Source organism: Aegilops tauschii, chromosome 5, assembly GCF_002575655.3.
Source record: "Aegilops tauschii subsp. strangulata cultivar AL8/78 chromosome 5, Aet v6.0, whole genome shotgun sequence".
NCBI lineage: Eukaryota > Viridiplantae > Streptophyta > Magnoliopsida > Poales > Poaceae > Aegilops > Aegilops tauschii.
This window is the reverse complement of record NC_053039.3, coordinates 435553676-435572683: the sequence shown is the minus strand read 5'-3', so window position 1 is coordinate 435572683 and position 19008 is coordinate 435553676. Positions and strand designations below refer to the sequence as shown.

Below are 19008 nucleotides of genomic sequence, written 5' to 3'. Positions count from 1 at the left end.
GTGAACATCACTATGTTGATCATATCTACTATATGATTCATGCTCGACCTTTCGGTCTCCGTGTTCCGAGGCCATATCTGCATATGCTAGGCTCGTCAAGTTTAACCTGAGTATTTCGCGTGTGCAACTGTTTTGCACCCGTTGTATTTGAACGTAGAGCCTGTCACACCCGATCATCACGTGGTGTCTCAGCACGAAGAACTTTCACAACGGTGCATACTCAGGGAGAACACTTTTATATTGAAATTTTAGTGAGAGATCATCTTATAATGCTACCGTCAATCAAAGCAAGATAAGATGCATAAAAGATAAACATCACATGCAATCAATATCAGTGATATGATATGGCCATCATCATCTTGTGCTTGTGATCTCCATCTCCGAAGCACCGTCATGACCACCATCGTCACCGGCTCGACACCTTGATCTCCATCGCAGCATCGTTGTCGTCTCGCCAACTATTGCTTCTACGACTATCGCTACCGCTTAGTGATAAAGTAAAACAATTACATGGCGATTGCATTTCATACAATAAAGCGACAACCATATGGCTCCTGCCAGTTGCCGATAACTCGGTTACAAAACATGATCATCTCGTACAACAAATTATATCACATCATGTCTTGACCATATCACATCACAACATGCTCTGCAAAAACAAGTTAGACGTCCTCTACTTTGTTGTTGCAAGTTTTACGTGGCTGCTACGGGCTTAGCAAGAACCGCTCTTACCTACGCATCAAAACTACAACGATAGTTTGTCAAGTTGGTGTTGTTTTAACCTTCGCAAGGACCGGGCGTAGCCACACTCGGTTCAACTAAAGTGAGAGAGACAGACACCCGCCGGCCACCTTTAAGCAACGAGTGCTCTGAACGGTGAAACCAGTCTCGCGTAAGCGTACGCGTAATGTCGGTCCGGGCCGCTTCATCTCACAATACCACTGAACCAAAGTATGACATGCTGGTAAGCAGTATGACTTATATCGCCCACAACTCACTTGTGTTCTACTCGTGCATAGCATCAACGCATAAAACCAGGCTCGGATGCCACTGTTGGGGAACGTAGTAATTTCAAAAAAATTCCTACGCACACGCAAGATCATGGTGATGCATAGCAACGAGAGGGGAGAGTGTTGTCTACGTATCCTCGTAGACCGAAAGCGGAAGCGTTATCACAACGCGGTTGATGTAGTCGTACGTCATCACGATCCGACCGATCAAGTACCGAACGTACGGCACCTCCGAGTTCAGCACACGTTCAGCTCGATGACGTCCCTCGAACTCCGATCCAGCCGAGTGTTGAGGGTGAGTTTCGTCAGCACGACGGCGTGGTGACGATGATGATGTTCTACCGACGCAGGGCTTCGCCTAAGCTCCGCAACGATATTATCGAGGTGTAATATGGTGGAGGGGGGCACCGCACACGACTAAAATATCGTATATCAATTGTGTGTCTAGAGGTGCCCCCCTGCCCCCGTATATAAAGGAGCAAGGGGGGAGGCCGGCTGCCCTTGGGGCGCGCCAAGGAGAGGGGGGGAGTCCTCCTCCTAGTAGGAGTAGGACTCCCCTTTCCTAGTCCAACTAGGAAGAGAGGGGGGAAAGAAAGAGAGGGAGAGGGAGAGGGAAAGAGGTGTTGCGCCCCCCTCCCCTAGTCCAATTCGGACTCCTCATGGGAGGGGGCGCGCCACCTCCTGGCTGCTGCCCTCTCTCTCCCCTCAGGCCCACTAAGGCCCAATACTTCCCCGGGGGGTTCCGGTAACCCCTCCGGCACTCCGGTTTTATCCGAAACTTCTCCGGAACACTTCCGGTGTCCGAATATAGTCGTACAATATATCAATCTTTATGTCTCGACCATTTCGAGACTCCTCGTCATGTCCGTGATCACATCCGGGACTCCGAACAACCTTCGGTACATCAAAACATATAAACTCATAATATAACTGTCATCGTAACGTTAAGCGTGCGGACCCTACGGGTTCGAGAACTATGTAGACATGACCGAGACACCTCTCCGGTCAATAACCAATAGCGGAACCTGGATGCTCATATTGGTTCCTACATATTCTACGAAGATCTTTATCGGTCAGACCGCATAACAACATACGTTGTTCCCTTTGTCATCGGTATGTTACTTGCCCGAGATTCGATCGTCGGTATCTCGATACCTAGTTCAATCTCGTTACCGGCAAGTCTCTTTACTCGTTCCGTAATACATCATCCCACAACTAACTCATTAGTCACAATGCTTGCAAGGCTTATAGTGATGTGCATTACCGAGTGGGCCCAGAGATACCTCTCCGACAATCGGAGTGACAAATCCTAATCTCGAAATACGCCAACCCAACAAGTACCTTTGGAGCCACCTGTAGAGCACCTTTATAATCACCCAGTTACGTTGTGACGTTTGGTAGCACACAAAGTGTTCCTCCGGTAAACGGGAGTTGCATAATCTCATTGTCATAGGAACATATATAAGTCATGAAGAAAGCACTAGCAACATACTAAACATCGAGTGCTAAGCTAACGGAATGGGTCAAGTCAATCACGTCATTCTCCTAATGAGGTGACCCCGTTAATCAAATGACAACTCATGTCTATGGCTAGGAAACATAACCATCTTTGATTAACGAGCTAGTCAAGTAGAGGCATACTAGTGACACACTGTTTGTCTATGTATTCACACATGTATTATGTTTCCGGTTAATACAATTCTAGCATGAATAATAAACATTCATTATATATAAGGAAATAAATAATTCTTTATTATTGCCTCTAGGGCATATTTCCTTCACTGCGAATGCGCCGCGAGGAGCCGACGCATCAGAGCCACCGCGAGGGCACCGCCATGGCGCTAACCCCATGGTCGGAACCGGAGGTTCACTGCGCTGGTATACCCGTGCCTAGGTGGGCCCCTCCCATCCCAAGACTACGAAGATGGCGGGGACAGAGCCCATGGTCATGATTCCAAGTGCATACAACGCTAGAGCAACGAAGACTCCATGGACAAAGCCGAGCACCCCGATCGCCACTAGAATCAAAGCCATGCTAGGGCACCTCGTCAGGATGGGGGCGAAGCAAGGATATGATGTGCGGGGAAGGAGAAGGAAGGAGGCAGGAGAGGCCACTCCTCCGCCGCAGCCGCAAGCCGGTCGGCATCCGCCAGCGGTGAGGTGGTGGGCCTGGAGGGGGTGCCGGTGGCCTGGAGGAACCCTAGTCTCCCGTGTTGCCCCAGAGCAAACATACGCACAAATCACATATATATATACTTCATAGACACTTCCCAGTAGTATATACGTCGATAAAATGTGTAAGATCGCATCATTCATTCGCCACCATTCATATGTTCAGAAACCAGTATCTATGACATAGCCATCTAACTTTGCTTTCTTGGTTATGAAGTTGCCTTCGAAAGATGGCATGTAAAAAGGAAGAAGCCGATGTATTTTCACAGAATGTCCGAGTCCAAAGTTATTCCGTTTGAGCATGCACGGGTCTGGTTCCATCATAGAACAATAAGGAATTTGAAAGAAAGACAAGGTACAACTACTTACTACCAGAAGAGTAGAATATTGTCTGAAAATAGCACTACATTGTCGCAAACCGCAACATTGCTTTTCCACATACGCAACAGAAGAAATGCACAATAAGAACATACTACCTCCGTGCCAAAATATATGACATTTTGGACTTTTGGTAGGCTAGTTTAGCCTACCAAACGTCATATATTTTGGCATGGAGGTAGTACTCTATTACACATAAGAAGTTTGTGCGGCCAAAATATTTTTTGATGAGAAAATTATAGAGAAAAATGTTAAGCAAGTTTTATACAACAGATGTGCAAAGTATTTTCTTACATAAGGTTATTAGTTCGTGTGCTAGCTAAACTGCTCTGATCATGGTGGTTGGAAAAATAAAGAAGGCCGAAGTTTGAAAGCGTACATACGTACGTAATCTAATTAATTTGAATGGGGCACATAACGAACTTCCTAGTAGAGTACTGTACAATTTAGGAAGAGACAGAAAGGGAGAGGTACGGACGTGTGGTACCCTTTCTTGGTCAGGTACACTAGACCGTTAGCAGTAGCTGCCCGAGCATTTAACCGGTCGCTTATCAGGTACTTGTACCCACCCATCAACTTCTCCACCTTCCTAGTAACAGTGCTCGCCCCAAGTGGCCGGCTTGGTAAGCTACCAACAAAAAAATTGCAAATTTTTTTTTGCAATCAATAGTAACAGTGCTCGCAGCATCAATCACCTTTGTCGATGGACAAACTGCGTGAGAAAAATCATAGCAACAGATAGAGTCGAGCACATGCCTTGCAGCTTGTGTTTTGTTTACAAAATTGCATGAGGTAGATAATTTTGCAAACACAAAGGTTTTCTAGTAACTACTACTGTCAAAAAACGTTTTACATTTTGGAACGGGGGAGTTGTTTCTAGCCGTGATCTTTTTGAATAATCACATAATAGTACTAGTAGTTTCTAGTCGAGCACATGCCCATGCTTCCTAGTCACTGTGGCAAATACTCCTAGTTTGATAAGGCTACAAAAATGAACAAAGGAAAGCCTGTTTTTAGTATGGTTCGAGTTCAAAAATTTACAGACATGACAACGGGAAACTCGCTACAAATATAAAAATCGCCATGTTCCTCTTCTGTGGATATCTTGTCATTGTCGTCAAGGTAGAGACATTTGCAGGAAGGAAACACAAGGTCGTTGTTGGTAGACAACACAAAAATTGAGGGGTAAACCATGGTCAGTTTATTGCTCAATAATCACATGTTCACTTCAATTGATACATACATCCCAATGAAAGCACACACAGATCAACACAATTAACAGATACTGCATTTGAGACCGCGACGAAGCATTGCCAGCAAGTTTCATCAGCAGATAAGATGCTGTTGGTACAATTTTTTGCGGTTTTACTTGTACAGTTGTACCAATTGACGGGTCATAATAATAACCAATGAAAAGAACAGATAGGTATAAGCTCAACTTAGACACCAAGCTCAGATCTGAGCCGGCTACAAAACACCACCGGTTCATCGACAGCTTACGGGCTAGGAACACAACTAAAAAGGCTAAACAGGCCGGTCGAAAACAATCCACAACACCAGATTCCTAGCTTGCAAATATAATTGTATCTGCGTAAAATTGCTCTGCCACTAGCACGATAGAACACAATACACACTTGACAGCAGAGAAAAACAAGGGAGAAAGTACTACGACAAGACGGGCAAGAGAAGTGCAGTTTTGCATCGGGTGGCCGTCTAAACTGCAGATAATATCTGAAGACAAACGAACTATGTGTGCACTCTGTAGCAGTAGTACAGAAAAGGTTTTTCAAGAAGAAAATAAACAGACCCTGTCCGACCAGATATAACTTAACTAGTACTTACATCTGACCCTTTCATAACAAAACTACTTATATCTGACAGAGACTGAAAATGGACAGCGTTTTCCATCACATGATTTAAAGCAAAAGCCAACTTGATTTAACTATTTGAGCCACTGTATATCATGTCATTCGAAAAGGGGGAAAACCGCCGTACTTATGAAGAACAAGTTATCTAATGCAGTATTTATGAGATCACAGCTACATCTTGAAAAATAATCTTGACAGCTGACCATTAGTTGAGGCCCCACATGATAATGTTACAGTTTTACTTCATTGCAATGCATAATACAACAACAGGTTAGTGTTACTTTGAATCGGAGTATCTACAGTATTGCTTTCTGATGGTCACATAGCAAGAGCGAAGCTACTGTTTGTCAAGCTTTCTGCTTGCGTCCTCTTGAAACTCGAACCCAGCCTGACCAGCAGCATTACTTTTGGATATGTCACCTGCTTGTGTGATTCGATCCCTGCTTGATTCAGCAGCCTTCCCTTTGTACATGTTATCAATAGGCTCCAAAGCTATGCAATCGCCTCCTTGTGGAATTCCATCTCTAGCTTTCCCTCTGTAAAAGAGACAACAAAATGGGCCATGTTTAAGTGAATAAATTTTGCAGGTGCAGAAATAACAAGTCATAAAGCAAGAGCACATCTTCCAATGAGTTCTGGTTATAGAACACAAGTTCACTCAACCGAGCTCTCTTTCTCAACGCAGAATTCCCGTAACTCCTATACATCTCCGTATACTGAACATCTTACTAGAATGGAAGTTCTAGTGCCATACAAAACCCAGAGTTGATGGCACTTTGGAGTGCAAATTCATTTCATAACATATCGTGACTCTGTTCCTGGTTATATATATATATATATATATATATCAAATATTTAGTATGGTTGTTAGCTTAAGTAGTCAGCTTGCCTCATTTGCTCAGTCTAAGCTACATATTTGAACTGAATTCATCTAGAGACATTCTAACAAGAGAAATATCATGTTGTACATGAATCTAAAATAAGTCCGCAAAATCCATACTCAGTAACTACTCAGTAGCATCCCCTGGTCAGGCCTATCTAACGATGCGGGTGTCCGCTATCATACTACTTCTCTGAGATCAAACTGGTATGTACGGCAAGAAAAATAGTTAAAATGCACTAGTTACAGATAATAACCTGGCAGACGACTCAGCGGTCAGATAGCTGGAGATCCCACTTTGAAGGTAGGTTTGAGTGAAGCCATATGTTCTTTTTCCATCAAATTTAGCCACTCCTTGCACGACCTTGTTCCTCATGTTCACAGCAAACACAACTGCCCTGCGGTTCATCTCTTTGGCCTTGGCCATGATGTAAACAACATCATCATCATGCAAGCTCAGAGCAGGGTGACCTCCTTCGAGTTTCTCAAAGGCAATCCGAGTGCACTGACCATCCAGTACATCACGAAGCAATTCACAATAACTCTGGTCCACTGGTATCTTGAACATATCGAGTGTGCGATCCTTCTGCCAGTTATGCCACGGCTCCATCATTTTCCATCTGGTGGCTTCAAAATATTTGGTAGTCAAAGTGGTGTTGAAGGCTACTTGGCGCCGTTTGAACTTCAATCGCATCTCAAAGAAGTTGATATTGCCTTCCACAATGGCAATGTCTCGAAAACGCTCTGGAGAGCCTTCGCACCTCTTGTTCATAGGTGGCGGCAATGCACAGTACCGAAGAACAGTGCGGCTGGTGAGAACCTCACAGAACAGAATGCCGTTCCATAGGTCGACCCAGGCCACCAGACCATCTTTGCCTCCGATAACCAGCACCTTGCTTGTAAGAATGCGCGAGAACCTCATGCATCAGCCTGGTGCTCCATGTCCAGGTCTTGGAGTCAAACTGGTGGAGGTCATACTGTCCGTGGACGCCTGCCCAGTGGATGGCGGCGATGATAAAGCTGCCGTCACCACGGCGAACAATGCCCGCTGAGCAGTCGGCAAAGACAAAGGAGCTGGCGTCGGCGAGCCGGCGAAGAGTTGGGTTGGTGCCGGCCCGGTAGACATAGTAATGATTGATGTAACCGGTGGGACTGAGGTGTTCCTGAGGGCCAACGGCGGCGCGGAGGAGGACCAGGTCGTCCTGGGCGGCGACGACCATGGGCGTATTGGTGAACTCGCTGGGTTCCACGCCGTTGGAGTGGACCGTGAGGCGGGAGACGCGCGGCGGGTGGGCGATCCAGAAGGTAACCCGGATGCGGTGGTCCTTGAAGAAGGGGGCATCGGCGGTGGTGTTTTTGGTGCGGTCGTCGATGTAGGCATGTACGTCGAGAAGGATCGACTGGGGAAAAGAGTCCAGATCGTGGGGGTGGGTAGGCGACCGGACGTCCTCCACGTCGTCGTCCTCCTCCTCGTCGTCTTCGTCGTCGTCCGTGTAAATCTCGTCCTCGGAGTAGGAGGAGGAGGATGGAGAACTCGTCCTCCGTCGGGATCTCGTCCTCGTCGATTCTGAGAGACGAGAGATCGATTCCCTTCATTCCCAATCCCTTATCCTCCATACAGATCGGGTGGTTGGTACTCCACAGCAATTGGTCTCGGAATTGAAGAGGGCGAATCAAGGGACCGGCGGCGGCGGCGGCGGCGATCTAAGGTTGGCTGATTTGGGCATCAAGAGGATCGGATAGGAGGCAATTGTGTGCCTCGTGGCGGCGGAAATAGGGACTCCAAACCCCTAGCCCGAGCGCAAAGAGGTTTCTAGGTTCGACTACGACTCGATGCTAGGCGCCGGCCGAGCGGCCCGTCGCCCACATCGGTCGCTCCCTGAGCCGTCAGATGCGTGCACGTAGCCGTCAGATCTGATCCCCTCCAGCTGGTCCTCCTTTCCTTTCCTCCTACGCCACCCCATCTCTCCCCGCATGCCCCCTCTTCCCTCTCTGAGCTGCGCAAAACTCGCCATTGACGCTGCTCCCGCCATGGACCGCGGAAGCCGCCGAAGAAGACACCCATCGCAGCAGCTTGGCTCGCTCACAGCAACTCAAGTCCCCGCTCGGCGTAGGCCACGTCGCAACACCCGGTGGCCACCAAGGGATGCTCATCGTCACAGGTCGCGTCGCAACACCAGGTGGCCAACATCACACCTGTTGGAAATACGCCCTAGAGGCAATAAGAAATGCTATTATTCATATTCATTTTCATGTTCGTAATTAATGTTTACGCAATTAGCTAATCGTGCGCGTGCACTCGTTGGCTAAAGCGAGCAGCCGCCCTCACACTCGTGCATAGAAAAAGATTTGTCCGCTAGCGCATGTGTGGTGTAGCATTTAATGCATTCACACTAGTCACTTTGATTTAGAGAAAACAGATCTACGTGCATCTATTTCGGATTTTGAAAATTTTAAAAAGACATATCTTAGGTGAATCTAGCACGGTGCCCCCCCCCCCCCCCCCCCCCCCCGCGTCGCCCCCGCTGACTCGGGGGCAACCCTAATCGCGCCGCCGCCGGCCCCTCTCCACACCCCTTCCTCTGCTTCGCCGGCGTCCTCGCGCGTGCCCCGGGGATAGCAGCGGCGGGGCTCCTTTCGGCGGCGCCCGCTAGATGACGGCGGGGTTCCAAGCGTCCGCGCCGCGAGCTCCGGTGCAGCCTGTCTTCTTGGCGGTGCCTGAGAGCGGATCCGGGGCTGCCCCGACCGGATCTGGCGTGGGAGTGGCTCGTGGCGGCGATGGATGTAGTGCTGGCCTCGGCCCCGTGGGATGGAGTTGCGGAGGCATGCTGGTGGAGCGGGCTGCTGGCGCGGGTGGACCGTGTTGGTGGTGAGGCCGGAGGTCGCGGCGAGGACGCCTGCGCGGCTGGGTGTCAGTCACGGAGTCCGGCGGACCTGCTCCGGTGGCACTGGCCAGTGCGCTAGGAAAGGTGGCTCTTTGCCTCTTCTCGGCTGCTGGCCGTCTTGGCGCTGGTGGCTTGGATCTAGCCAGCGTAGTGGATTGGTTGGTTGGTGGCGGTCCCTGGTGGTGGATGGTTCGGCTTCGTGTGTGGCGGAGATGGCGGAGGCAGTTGTGTTGCGTGATGCGACACCTCCCGTCGTGGTAGCTGGACTGGTCGAGCAGCTCCGAAACTTTGGGTTTCAGATCTTGGGCTGGGAGAAATCCCTGCTTCGCGACGCCGAGGCTTGCAATGGCGACGTCCGTGGGCGCCGTCCCCTCCCTGGAGGCATTGCTTTGGCCCAGATCCGACTCCCTCCCTCGTGCTCAGGGGAAACCCTTGGTCCGGCCTCCGGACCAGGCGGCGGCGGCATCATGGCGTCGTTCCTTTCTTGGAGGCGCCGTTCTGTTGCTCGAGGAGTCCCGGCGGCACTGCTCTTGTCGGTGTTTGCTACTACTTTGGGCGTGGGTCTTTGGGGCGCAATGTACACCATCATCGGAGCTCTCTCGACGACGCTTCCTCTAGGTCTGCCCAGACCCTGCCGTCCACTTGCTGACTTCCTCTTGGCGCAATGGGTGGGGTACGTTGGTTTGTGTTGTCCATGAGTCTTGGTCTTGTTGTAGAGGTCTCCGGCGTCGGTTGTGACGCGGCTTGGTTGCTTCGTCGCTTGTCTCATTGTCACTGGCATGAGGTTGGCCTAGGTGGAGCATGTACCCTAGTTCGTATGGTGGGTGCGTTTGGTGGATGTGGACGCTAATCCTTGTGATTGGCATTGTAATGGCTGAAAGACGTTGTACCCGGCTTCTTTGCCGCTTCTTCTTTAATATATGATACGCATGCTTATGCGTATTCTAGAAAAAAAACATATCTTTTAAACCATGTGTCCGAATTCAGATCCATTTTCATTGTTGGAATCATTACGTCGATATCTTTGAAACTAGATCTCGCATAGGTATATTCCGATGAAATTTTTTCGATGCCAACTTTGATGCTATATGGTGCAACTCTATTACTGCATGCTGAAATTTTTTCAAAACTATTTTTTAGATCTGGATGATCCAATGCAACCTACTCCCTCCTTTCCAGTTTATTGGGTTCATCTCATTTTCTTGGTTTTTCGATATTATAAGTCTTATTTTCACTTATTTCTACCACATGTTCACATTCCAAGGTGCATTAAATTGATGCATGCAAGGATTAAAAGAAACCAACCAATGCATCAAGCTGAAAAAATTTCAGAATAGGTCCGGAGTTTTCATGAGGGTACCGAAATAAACCATCAAATTTTGGGAGTTTTCTCGAGGGGCAGCTCGTACAGAAAAACAATGCTGGGAAGGTATTCAGCCATGGGGGGCAACATCCCTCTTTTTGTGGGTTGTGTTGTAGGGGGCGCCCCCCTTTTGGTGAAAACATGTTCAGAAGGGGTGTCCCCCTTGCGGAGCCCCCCTTATGTCGCAAGTGTTGGGAGGGGGGCCTTTTGGGCCCCCCTTGTTGGGCGCCTAGGAAAGGGGGGCTTTTAGGCAAGCTCCCCCCTTTTGTGGGCCTATGTTGGCGAAGGGGGCCTTTTGGGCAGTCACCTCGTTACCTTCCCCACATTTTTTAATAAATCGTTAACATTTTCTTTATACACATTTAATATTTTTTTAATGTTTGATTAACATTTTTCAAATACAAGATTAACATTTTACCTATACACACTTTAAAGTTTTTCAAATTCTTGATTTAAATTTTCAAATACAAGATTAGCATTTTTCTAATACATAGTCAACATTTTTTCTATGCACATTTTAACATTTTTCAAATTCTTTACCAATACTTTTCAAATCCAAAACTAACATTTATTTGAATACATGATCAACATTTATTCTATGCACATTTTACATTTTTCAAATGCTTGATTAACAGCTTTGAAAACGTGTTCAAGATTTTTTTTAAATGCTTGATTAACATTTTCACGGACATGAGCAAAAGATTTCATCATTTTTTAATACATGGTCGAATTTTTTTTTATACATATCACATTTTTAAATGCTTGATTAACATTTTCAAATACTTGTTTAATATTATTCAAATGCTTGATTAACATATTTTAAATACGTGATCCACTTTTTTCACACACATTGTATATTTTCTGTATATATTTTTCGTATATATGGTCAATAATTTTGTATGTGCATTTAACAAATTTCAAAACATTACATAAATTATATTTTGTAATATATTTGGTCATAATTTTTGGAAGTGTAAACAAAAGTAAAAAATCAAAACAGAAAACAAAAGGTCAAACAAACCAACCAAAAGGTGCTTGACAAATATTTTCTAAACTCCATACTAATTTTTTCTAATATATGGTCAACATTTTTCTATACACATTTAACATTTTATAAATGCTTGATTAAACATTTACAATTACTTGTTCTACATTTTTTCCAAACGCTTAATTAACATTTTTATATACATTATCAAAATGTTTCATCATGTTTTTAATACACGGTCAACATTTTCTCTATACAAATTTAACATTTTTCAAATACTTGATCAACATATTTTTCAAATGCATGGTTAACATTTTGTCTATACACGAGTGAAAAGTAATCATTTTTATACATGGTCAATATTTTCTATACAAATTCAACATTTTTTCAAATGCTTGATTAAAACTTTATATACATAATAAAAAATTCATCATTTTTATAATACATGGTCAATATACACATTAAAATAAAATTTAAATTCTTGATGAATATTAAAAAATTCAAATGCTTGATTAACATTTTTAAAATACATGGTCATAAAACTTATACACATTTTTTTATACATTTTTCGTATATGTGATAAACATTTTTTATACACATTTACCATTTTTCAAATGTTTGGTCAACATTTTTTAAATATTTTAATAGTGTTTTTGTAATATCTATATACACACACACATATATATATATATATATATAATACTTTCAAGTATAAAAAGTAAAAAAAAAGTAAAAACCAAAACAGAAAACATTAAAAAATAAAAGGAGGTTGTGACCTCTCACGCTTGTGGGCCAGCCCATCTCAGTCTCCCCTTAAGCGAGGGTTCCTCCCCTCTCACTGAAGGAGAGACATAGGGGTGCGTGGGAAACATGGCTAGTCGTCTGTATTTTTCCTCCAGCTAGATGAAGCCCATTAGGCCCAACTTCACACCAAGCGTCCAAACTAGTCACAAGAGCAACGGCCCTGCACGAAAACGCTTGGTCTTAGCGAACACAACGATTCCATGTGGAATTAGGAATTAATGTGACGGCAGAAAGCATCCGAAAGTGATGATCCAAAGACTAAAAATGCTAATAACCTGGTAGGGTTGGAAAGGTGCTCAGTTATAATTTATCTCAATTGTCCTCTGATTATGGACTTAAAAGTGAAGGACCCTTGCATCTAAGAGCTCAGAATGATAGAGCTCTTAGATGGGAGGTCCTATTGGACGCTCGTTGCATCCAATAGGGGGTGCGACAAACAGGCGAAGCTCGACTAGGCGGCACTATAGAATCACATGGTACTATAGCGCATGGTTTTACGTACTCCCTCCATTCCCTTATACAAGGCCACTATCAAAAATACATATTGCATCAATACAAGGCCACCAACAGTAATCGAGGCAAAAATTAATGATATTTCCTCGTACTAGCAACTTTTTAATACTTACATGCATGTAGTCATAATGACACTCAGCCACTTCCTTCCCATTCATTTGTTGCATGCTTGTGGCGTATTAGTGATCCCGGATAACGAAAAGAAAAGTTGACTTGCATAGGAGTCATTAAATTTTATCTTGGTACCTGTAATATGAGTTCGTGGCTTGTATAAGGGAACGGAGGGAGTAGTACAAATTACTGTACCGAATGATTTTATAGTAGTAGAGTTATTGTATCGCAAAATTTGAATTTGGGAATATGTTTTGAAAGTTTCAAACTATTTTTGAAGATTTTGAACTTGAGTTTTCTGAAAATGAGGATAATTTTTTAAATTAAAAATATATAAGTTGAACACTTTTTGGAAAATGGGATTTTATAAAACCCGATCATTTTTATTCAAAAAACGAACAATTTCAAAATATTGTACATTTTCGTGAAAATGCAAACGATTTTTCAAATGTGCGATTTATTTTTGAAATTCTTCACAAGTTTTGTAAAAGCAAATAAGTTTTGAAGATCTTGAACATTTTCTGAAATGTGTACAGTTCTGGGGAAAAAGAAGAAAATAAATATTAAAACCCCAGAAAATAAGGGAAGAACAAACCTGGTTCAGGAACCTTCTAAAGTTCCCAAAACGAAAAAACCTGGACTGGTTCCCAAAAGAGGAACCATCTTACAAACACTTCGAAACGTCGAATGTGCCGCCCAGTTAGTTTACTTTGTGTGAAACAACAACATTTTGAGTTTCTGGCGCAAAGCGAGTTAAATAAGGGCACCCATATGTCTCACCTTCAGCGAGTCCACCTTCTAAATACATATATTACAAAAAAACACTCTACAACAAACATTTGTAAACATATTGAACAAGTATTTGAAAATTGTAGGAAAGTATTTGAAAAATGGTAATCAAGCATTTGGAAAAAATATTGAATGTAAGAAAAAATTGATGACCATGTATTAAAAAATGACGAATTTTTTACCATGTATATACAAATGTTAATCATTTAAAAAAATTGAACTTGTATTTGAAAAATGGTTATCAAGCATTTGGATAATATTAAATGTGTAGAGAAAAAATGTTGATCATGTACTAAAAAATGATGAAACATTTGATCATGTATATAAAAATATTAATCATGGATTTGAAAAAAATGTTAAATAAGTATTTGAAAAATGTTAATCAAGTATTTGGAAATTGTTAAATGTGTATAGAACAAAGCTTGACCATGTGTTAAAAAATGATGAAAAAATTTGAGCATGTATATAGAAATGTTAAACAAGGATTTAAAAAAATGTTGAACAAGTGTTTGCAAAATGTTAATCAAGCGTTTGGAAAGTGTTAAATGTGTATAGAAAAAATGTTGACCATGCATTTTAAAAAAAGTTCAAGCTTTTATTTGAAAACTGTTAATCAACTATTTAAAAATGTTTAAAATGTATATAAAAAATTTAACTATGTATTCAATAAATGTTAATTTTGAATTGGAAAATGTTAATAAAGCATTTTGAAAATGTTGAAAAATGTGTATAGAAAAAATGTTGACCATGTGTTACAAAAATATTTAATTTGTTTTGAGAAAATGTTGGACGTGTATTACAAAAATGTTGTTGATTTATACGAAAAATGTAGAATAATAACCAAAATAACAAAGAAAATTGAAAAAAAGAATTAAAATAAACAAAATAAAAAGTAAAATTGAATAAATGAAGAAACAAAAAAATGAATAATTGAAGAATAAAAAAGAAAAGAAACAAAAAAAATTGGCTATGTATCAAGTAGTCCGCGCCTCCTCTGTAACCACGAACGGAGAAAGTAACAAAAAATAAGAAATAAAATGGAGAAATAAAAAAACTCTATACCTCAAGTAGTCCGCGCCTCCTCTGTATCCACGAACACAACAATTGTGCAGCTGCTAGAAGCTCGTCGCACCGTGGAGGCGGCATGGTATCAAACCCCACGCACCCCCATTTTTTCTTTCTTTTTTTCTATTCTTTGTATGTGCTAATGGCCGGACTGCTAATTTTTCTATTCTTTATATGTGCTTAAGGGCCGACCCGATTACTCCAGACGTTTCAGCTAGAGAACCATCCGTCTCGCTTAATGCGAGATATAGCTCCCGCGCTCAAATAGGATTTTTTTCCCCTCTTAGATAGAGCTCATCTCTGTGGGCCGTGAAACTCCGAACAAGAGATGTGGTCGACGCAGAAAATAACGGAGTGGTGGGCTGTGAGCCTAAACGGCTTCGTGCCCTACCGCCATTAGGCCTCCTGCTGCAATCTTGTCTCGAAAGAAAAAAAAGATTAGGCCTCCTGCAATCTACAGACTAGACAAGGCGGCGGGATGATCTACCGGAGCTGGTCGCTGCTCTCGTCGACGGTGGCGATCTGGGGCGGTGCCGCCGCCGCAGGGCTCGCCGTCGTCTCCCTCTCTGGCGGCAAGGTGCCTTCCCTCGCCACCTCCTCGTTCTAATTTTAGGGCATAAACTGTTGGGATTCATCCATACCCAAATCTAGGCGACGCTTTGCCGTCAGTTTTTGTTGAGATCGTTATGTTTTGATCCGAATCGTCCGTTCTTGATTGAATTCGGCGCCAACGTAGAGCGATCCATCCACGGCCCTATTGGGATTCCTCCGCTCCGAAAGGAAGCGGAAGCTTCGCGTTGGCCCCCAAGCACTGACTAAATGGTTAGCCATTGTGATAGCACCAGGCAGTAAGATGTCAGATAGAAAGGGAGTCGATGTAACAAGTATAAAACGATTTTGTCTTTTCCAATGGCATATCATCCAACATGTAATCATTTAGTGCAGAATTTAGAATAGCTGGAATGAGAAGCTCTTTTCAAAGTCGAAGATCCAGTTGATAAAACTGAAGAAATGTTTAAGTTTTCCTGCAAGCGTAGCATTCGTTCAAGGATCCAGTTGATAAAACTGAAGAAATGTTGAAGTTTTCCTGCAAGCGCAGCATCAGTTCAGGATATGTGACTTGATTGCACAATCAGCGACAGATCGAGAGTGTAGAGGAACCTATGTCATCATGTTTTTTATCATAATCATTCCTTCAAATTACCCTTTTATGTGTGATTCTTTTGGCTCTTAGATGTTTTCGTATTATATGCGGATGAGGTAAATCTCCTGTTCACGAAGGTAACAGATAATCTTCGATGAGTATGAACCTACCAGACTATGGTGCAAATCATTTGGTCTTTCTGAATACCGATTAAAGAGTTGGCCAAAAGTTGATGATCTGCTGGCCATGTCCATATGGACTTCGAATGTCGAGTTGAATGCCTTTGTATTGCATTCTTATCTACGACAAGTATATAACCATAACTTTGGGTATCTTGTAGATGTAGAGCGCATACAAGCTTTACTCCTTGTTAGGTTGTTTCCATGTTTATTATTGGAGCTCTTTTAGTGCTATATGGAGTTGACTAGGATCCACATACAGACGGTTTATATGGATTCGAAACAGGGAAACGATAGGACGATAGCGTTAATTTAAAAACGATGGGCCAATCAAGGAGAGGCATCCTGGTATAATGCTTCTGCCTCTCCCTGCCACATGCCACATTCCACCCAAAACTATGAACTGGGTGTGAGCTTTTATATCACCCTTTTTTTTGCCTTTCCATATTGGATGAAGGTGGAGGCGCATTTGTTTCTCCTTACAAAGCTAAGCATATGCTTCAACCCTTCTGTTTTTTTACTTAATCTCTTATCACGGGGCCTTAAACATTTCTACGTTTTTATTGTACATGGTGAGATTTGCGGATAGCTAAAAGGTTCAGTTCTGAGGTTCTAAAATTATTGTTCATTAGATTCATTAGTCATTACCTAAATAAAGTAAAAGTAATGTTGATTTTGTCTGGGTTGTAGAGATGGTATGTACTGGGATGATAGAACCTGATTGAGCGGTTTGTTTAGGTAAATAGCAGAGGTGGTGCAATAAGAAATCTGTTTTGTATGTTGTTGTTGCGGGATTGGGGTTATGGTTACAGGGACATCATCACTTTTGTGTTACTTTCCTCAAATGGACCTTTTTATGTATAGTATATTTTTGGCACTTAGATGTTTTGATATTGTATACGCACCAGGTAAATCTTCTGTTCACCGTGATATAACAACTTCAGATAATCGTCAGGGAATGGGTCTCAGAAATGAAATTTTGCTAATGATAACTTCATATAATCTTCAGTTAGTATTGCTAAGTCAACTTCTTGCTCCGTCCTATAACTGACACATGCTAAATTGCACCCAAAGTTGAAAATTGGACTGAGTTGTACCTGTACATCATCTTCTTTGGCCCTTAAAAATCTACTATTTGCCAGTCCAAAAGTAGAATGGGTAAAGTAAACCTTGGATGAAAGTGAAGGGAACCAATTATGTGGGTTTTTTTCTCCTATCAAAGCAAAGCCATACACTTCCGCCATTTGTTTTTGTTCAATGACATCTGCTATTACGTTTTTGACCCTTAAACATGCTTATACATTGTTTGATTGTACACGGTGAGTCTGTGAGCTTTTAGGATTAGCCAAAAAGTTCATTTGGTGTGATGGCTTTACAAAAGAAGGTTTGTTATGTGTGAGTTGTAGAGATGCTAGCAGTAGCACAGCACAAGAAAGATGGAGCCTGCTCGAGAGGTATATTTAGGTAAATAAACCGAGATGACGCACTGAGGAATTTTTTGGGTAGGATGTGTTGTCATTCTGAGGTTGGGGGTACGCTTCCAGATGAATGGACCCATGATTACTTTACTCGGATGAATCTTGGAATGCAACCGGTAGTGTTAGTATATTATGGTCATGTTCTGCTAGGCAACATCAACATTAACTTTGCTGTTAGGCCTTTCTTGTTATGTTATCAATGCGTTCCTTGTGTTTGACAGGGACAGTTGAACCAGATTCGAAATGCAAGCTTTAGTTAATGGACCACATGTCCACATGTAGTGTGTTAGTTAGTTTTCTGTTCAGATAGTTAATCGTGGTGTCTCACACGTTTAACCAATTGGAAGGATAACCGATTTGGTGGGTCTTCTAGAATGGCCAATTTTAAAAGGCTAACAGCCGCACATGCTATATATGTTCTCGTTCTACTTTTGATCGAATTTTCTCGTAGACGCAGTTATCGTTGATCTCCGTGCTTCCCCTTCCTGTACTGATCATCCGCTCCAATCTTGCAGGAAAAGTTTCAGGACTACCTGTGCCGCGAAGGCGATAGGCTGAGGCGGCAGGACAGGGCCACCATGGCCAGCGCCAACTAACGAACGGACCATGAAAGAAAGCGCCACGGAGACGAAGAAACGAGCATTTCATCATGTATCCGCATCCGTGACGGCGTCGTCTTGGTCCAATAATCCTCATTTGCGGTGCTTTAAACATGGTGTGGTCTGGTGTCCTCATCGAATCCAATAATCGTTGATAGACATGATGTGGAACTTGGTACGGCCTGATGAGCTTCGCTTTCCGGCTTGTCAAGTGGCCCGAACCATTGTCTTGGCAACAATTTCGTCCTTGTCAGTGAACAATCTTTGTCCCATTTCGGATTTGATCACTGTTTCGGATATGCGTGAATAATAAACACCGTGGTCCGTGGGATCCGCTAAAATCCAAATCCAATTGGCTGTTTGGATACTGTCGGATACGCTTTTTTACTTTCTGGCGAGCTTCAGTATTTTTTTCCGATTTATAAACTCGAACTCTTGGCATAATACAGTACTTGCACACATCCCAAGAGGCCCCAACAGCCATATCAATAACTTTTTAAAATCCGCCTGGAATTGGTCGGAACTTCCCACCTCAGGCTCAGAGACGACCCCATCAACCAAGACTTCATATTTTTCTAGGAGTATATCAAAATCTAACCGCATCATCTGAATCTGCATCTGATTTGTTTGTTGCGTTGCGATCATTGCCGTGATCTTTGTGAACAGGTCTCGCTTGCGGCGGAGGATAAGCAAGCAAAGCCTTTTTAGAATGATTATTAATCTAATCTAATCGTTGGATCTATGCATGCCTCCGACGGTGACGCATTCCCATCTGATCTGGCCGT

The 19008-nt window shown here is 43.2% G+C and overlaps 1 protein-coding gene and 1 pseudogene across 1 annotated transcript; one reads left to right on the top strand and one right to left on the bottom strand.

Annotated features, from left to right (window-relative positions):
• Positions 1 to 5460: 5460 nt before the first annotated feature.
• LOC109749145 (uncharacterized) lies at positions 5461 to 8226 on the bottom strand (annotated as a pseudogene).
• A 6979-nt stretch (positions 8227 to 15205) lies between these two features.
• LOC109749136 (succinate dehydrogenase subunit 8A, mitochondrial) lies at positions 15206 to 18584 on the top strand. The gene is made up of 2 exons (XM_040390696.3): positions 15206 to 15400; positions 18140 to 18584. Exons 1-2 carry the CDS (start codon positions 15302 to 15304, stop codon positions 18218 to 18220), a joined length of 180 nt encoding a protein of 59 aa, XP_040246630.1. The 5' UTR covers positions 15206 to 15301; the 3' UTR covers positions 18221 to 18584.
• Positions 18585 to 19008: the final 424 nt, after the last annotated feature.

What these genes read in the sequence shown, in the direction of transcription:
- LOC109749136 (XM_040390696.3), top strand. Translation starts at nt 15,302, where the DNA reads ATGATCTACCGGAGCTGGTCGCTGCTCTCGTCGACGGTGGCGATCTGG. An exon ending in TCTCCCTCTCTGGCGGCAAG is followed by an intron (nt 15,401 to 18,139) that starts GTGCCTTCCCTC and finishes CCAATCTTGCAG; the next exon opens with GAAAAGTTTCAGGACTACCT.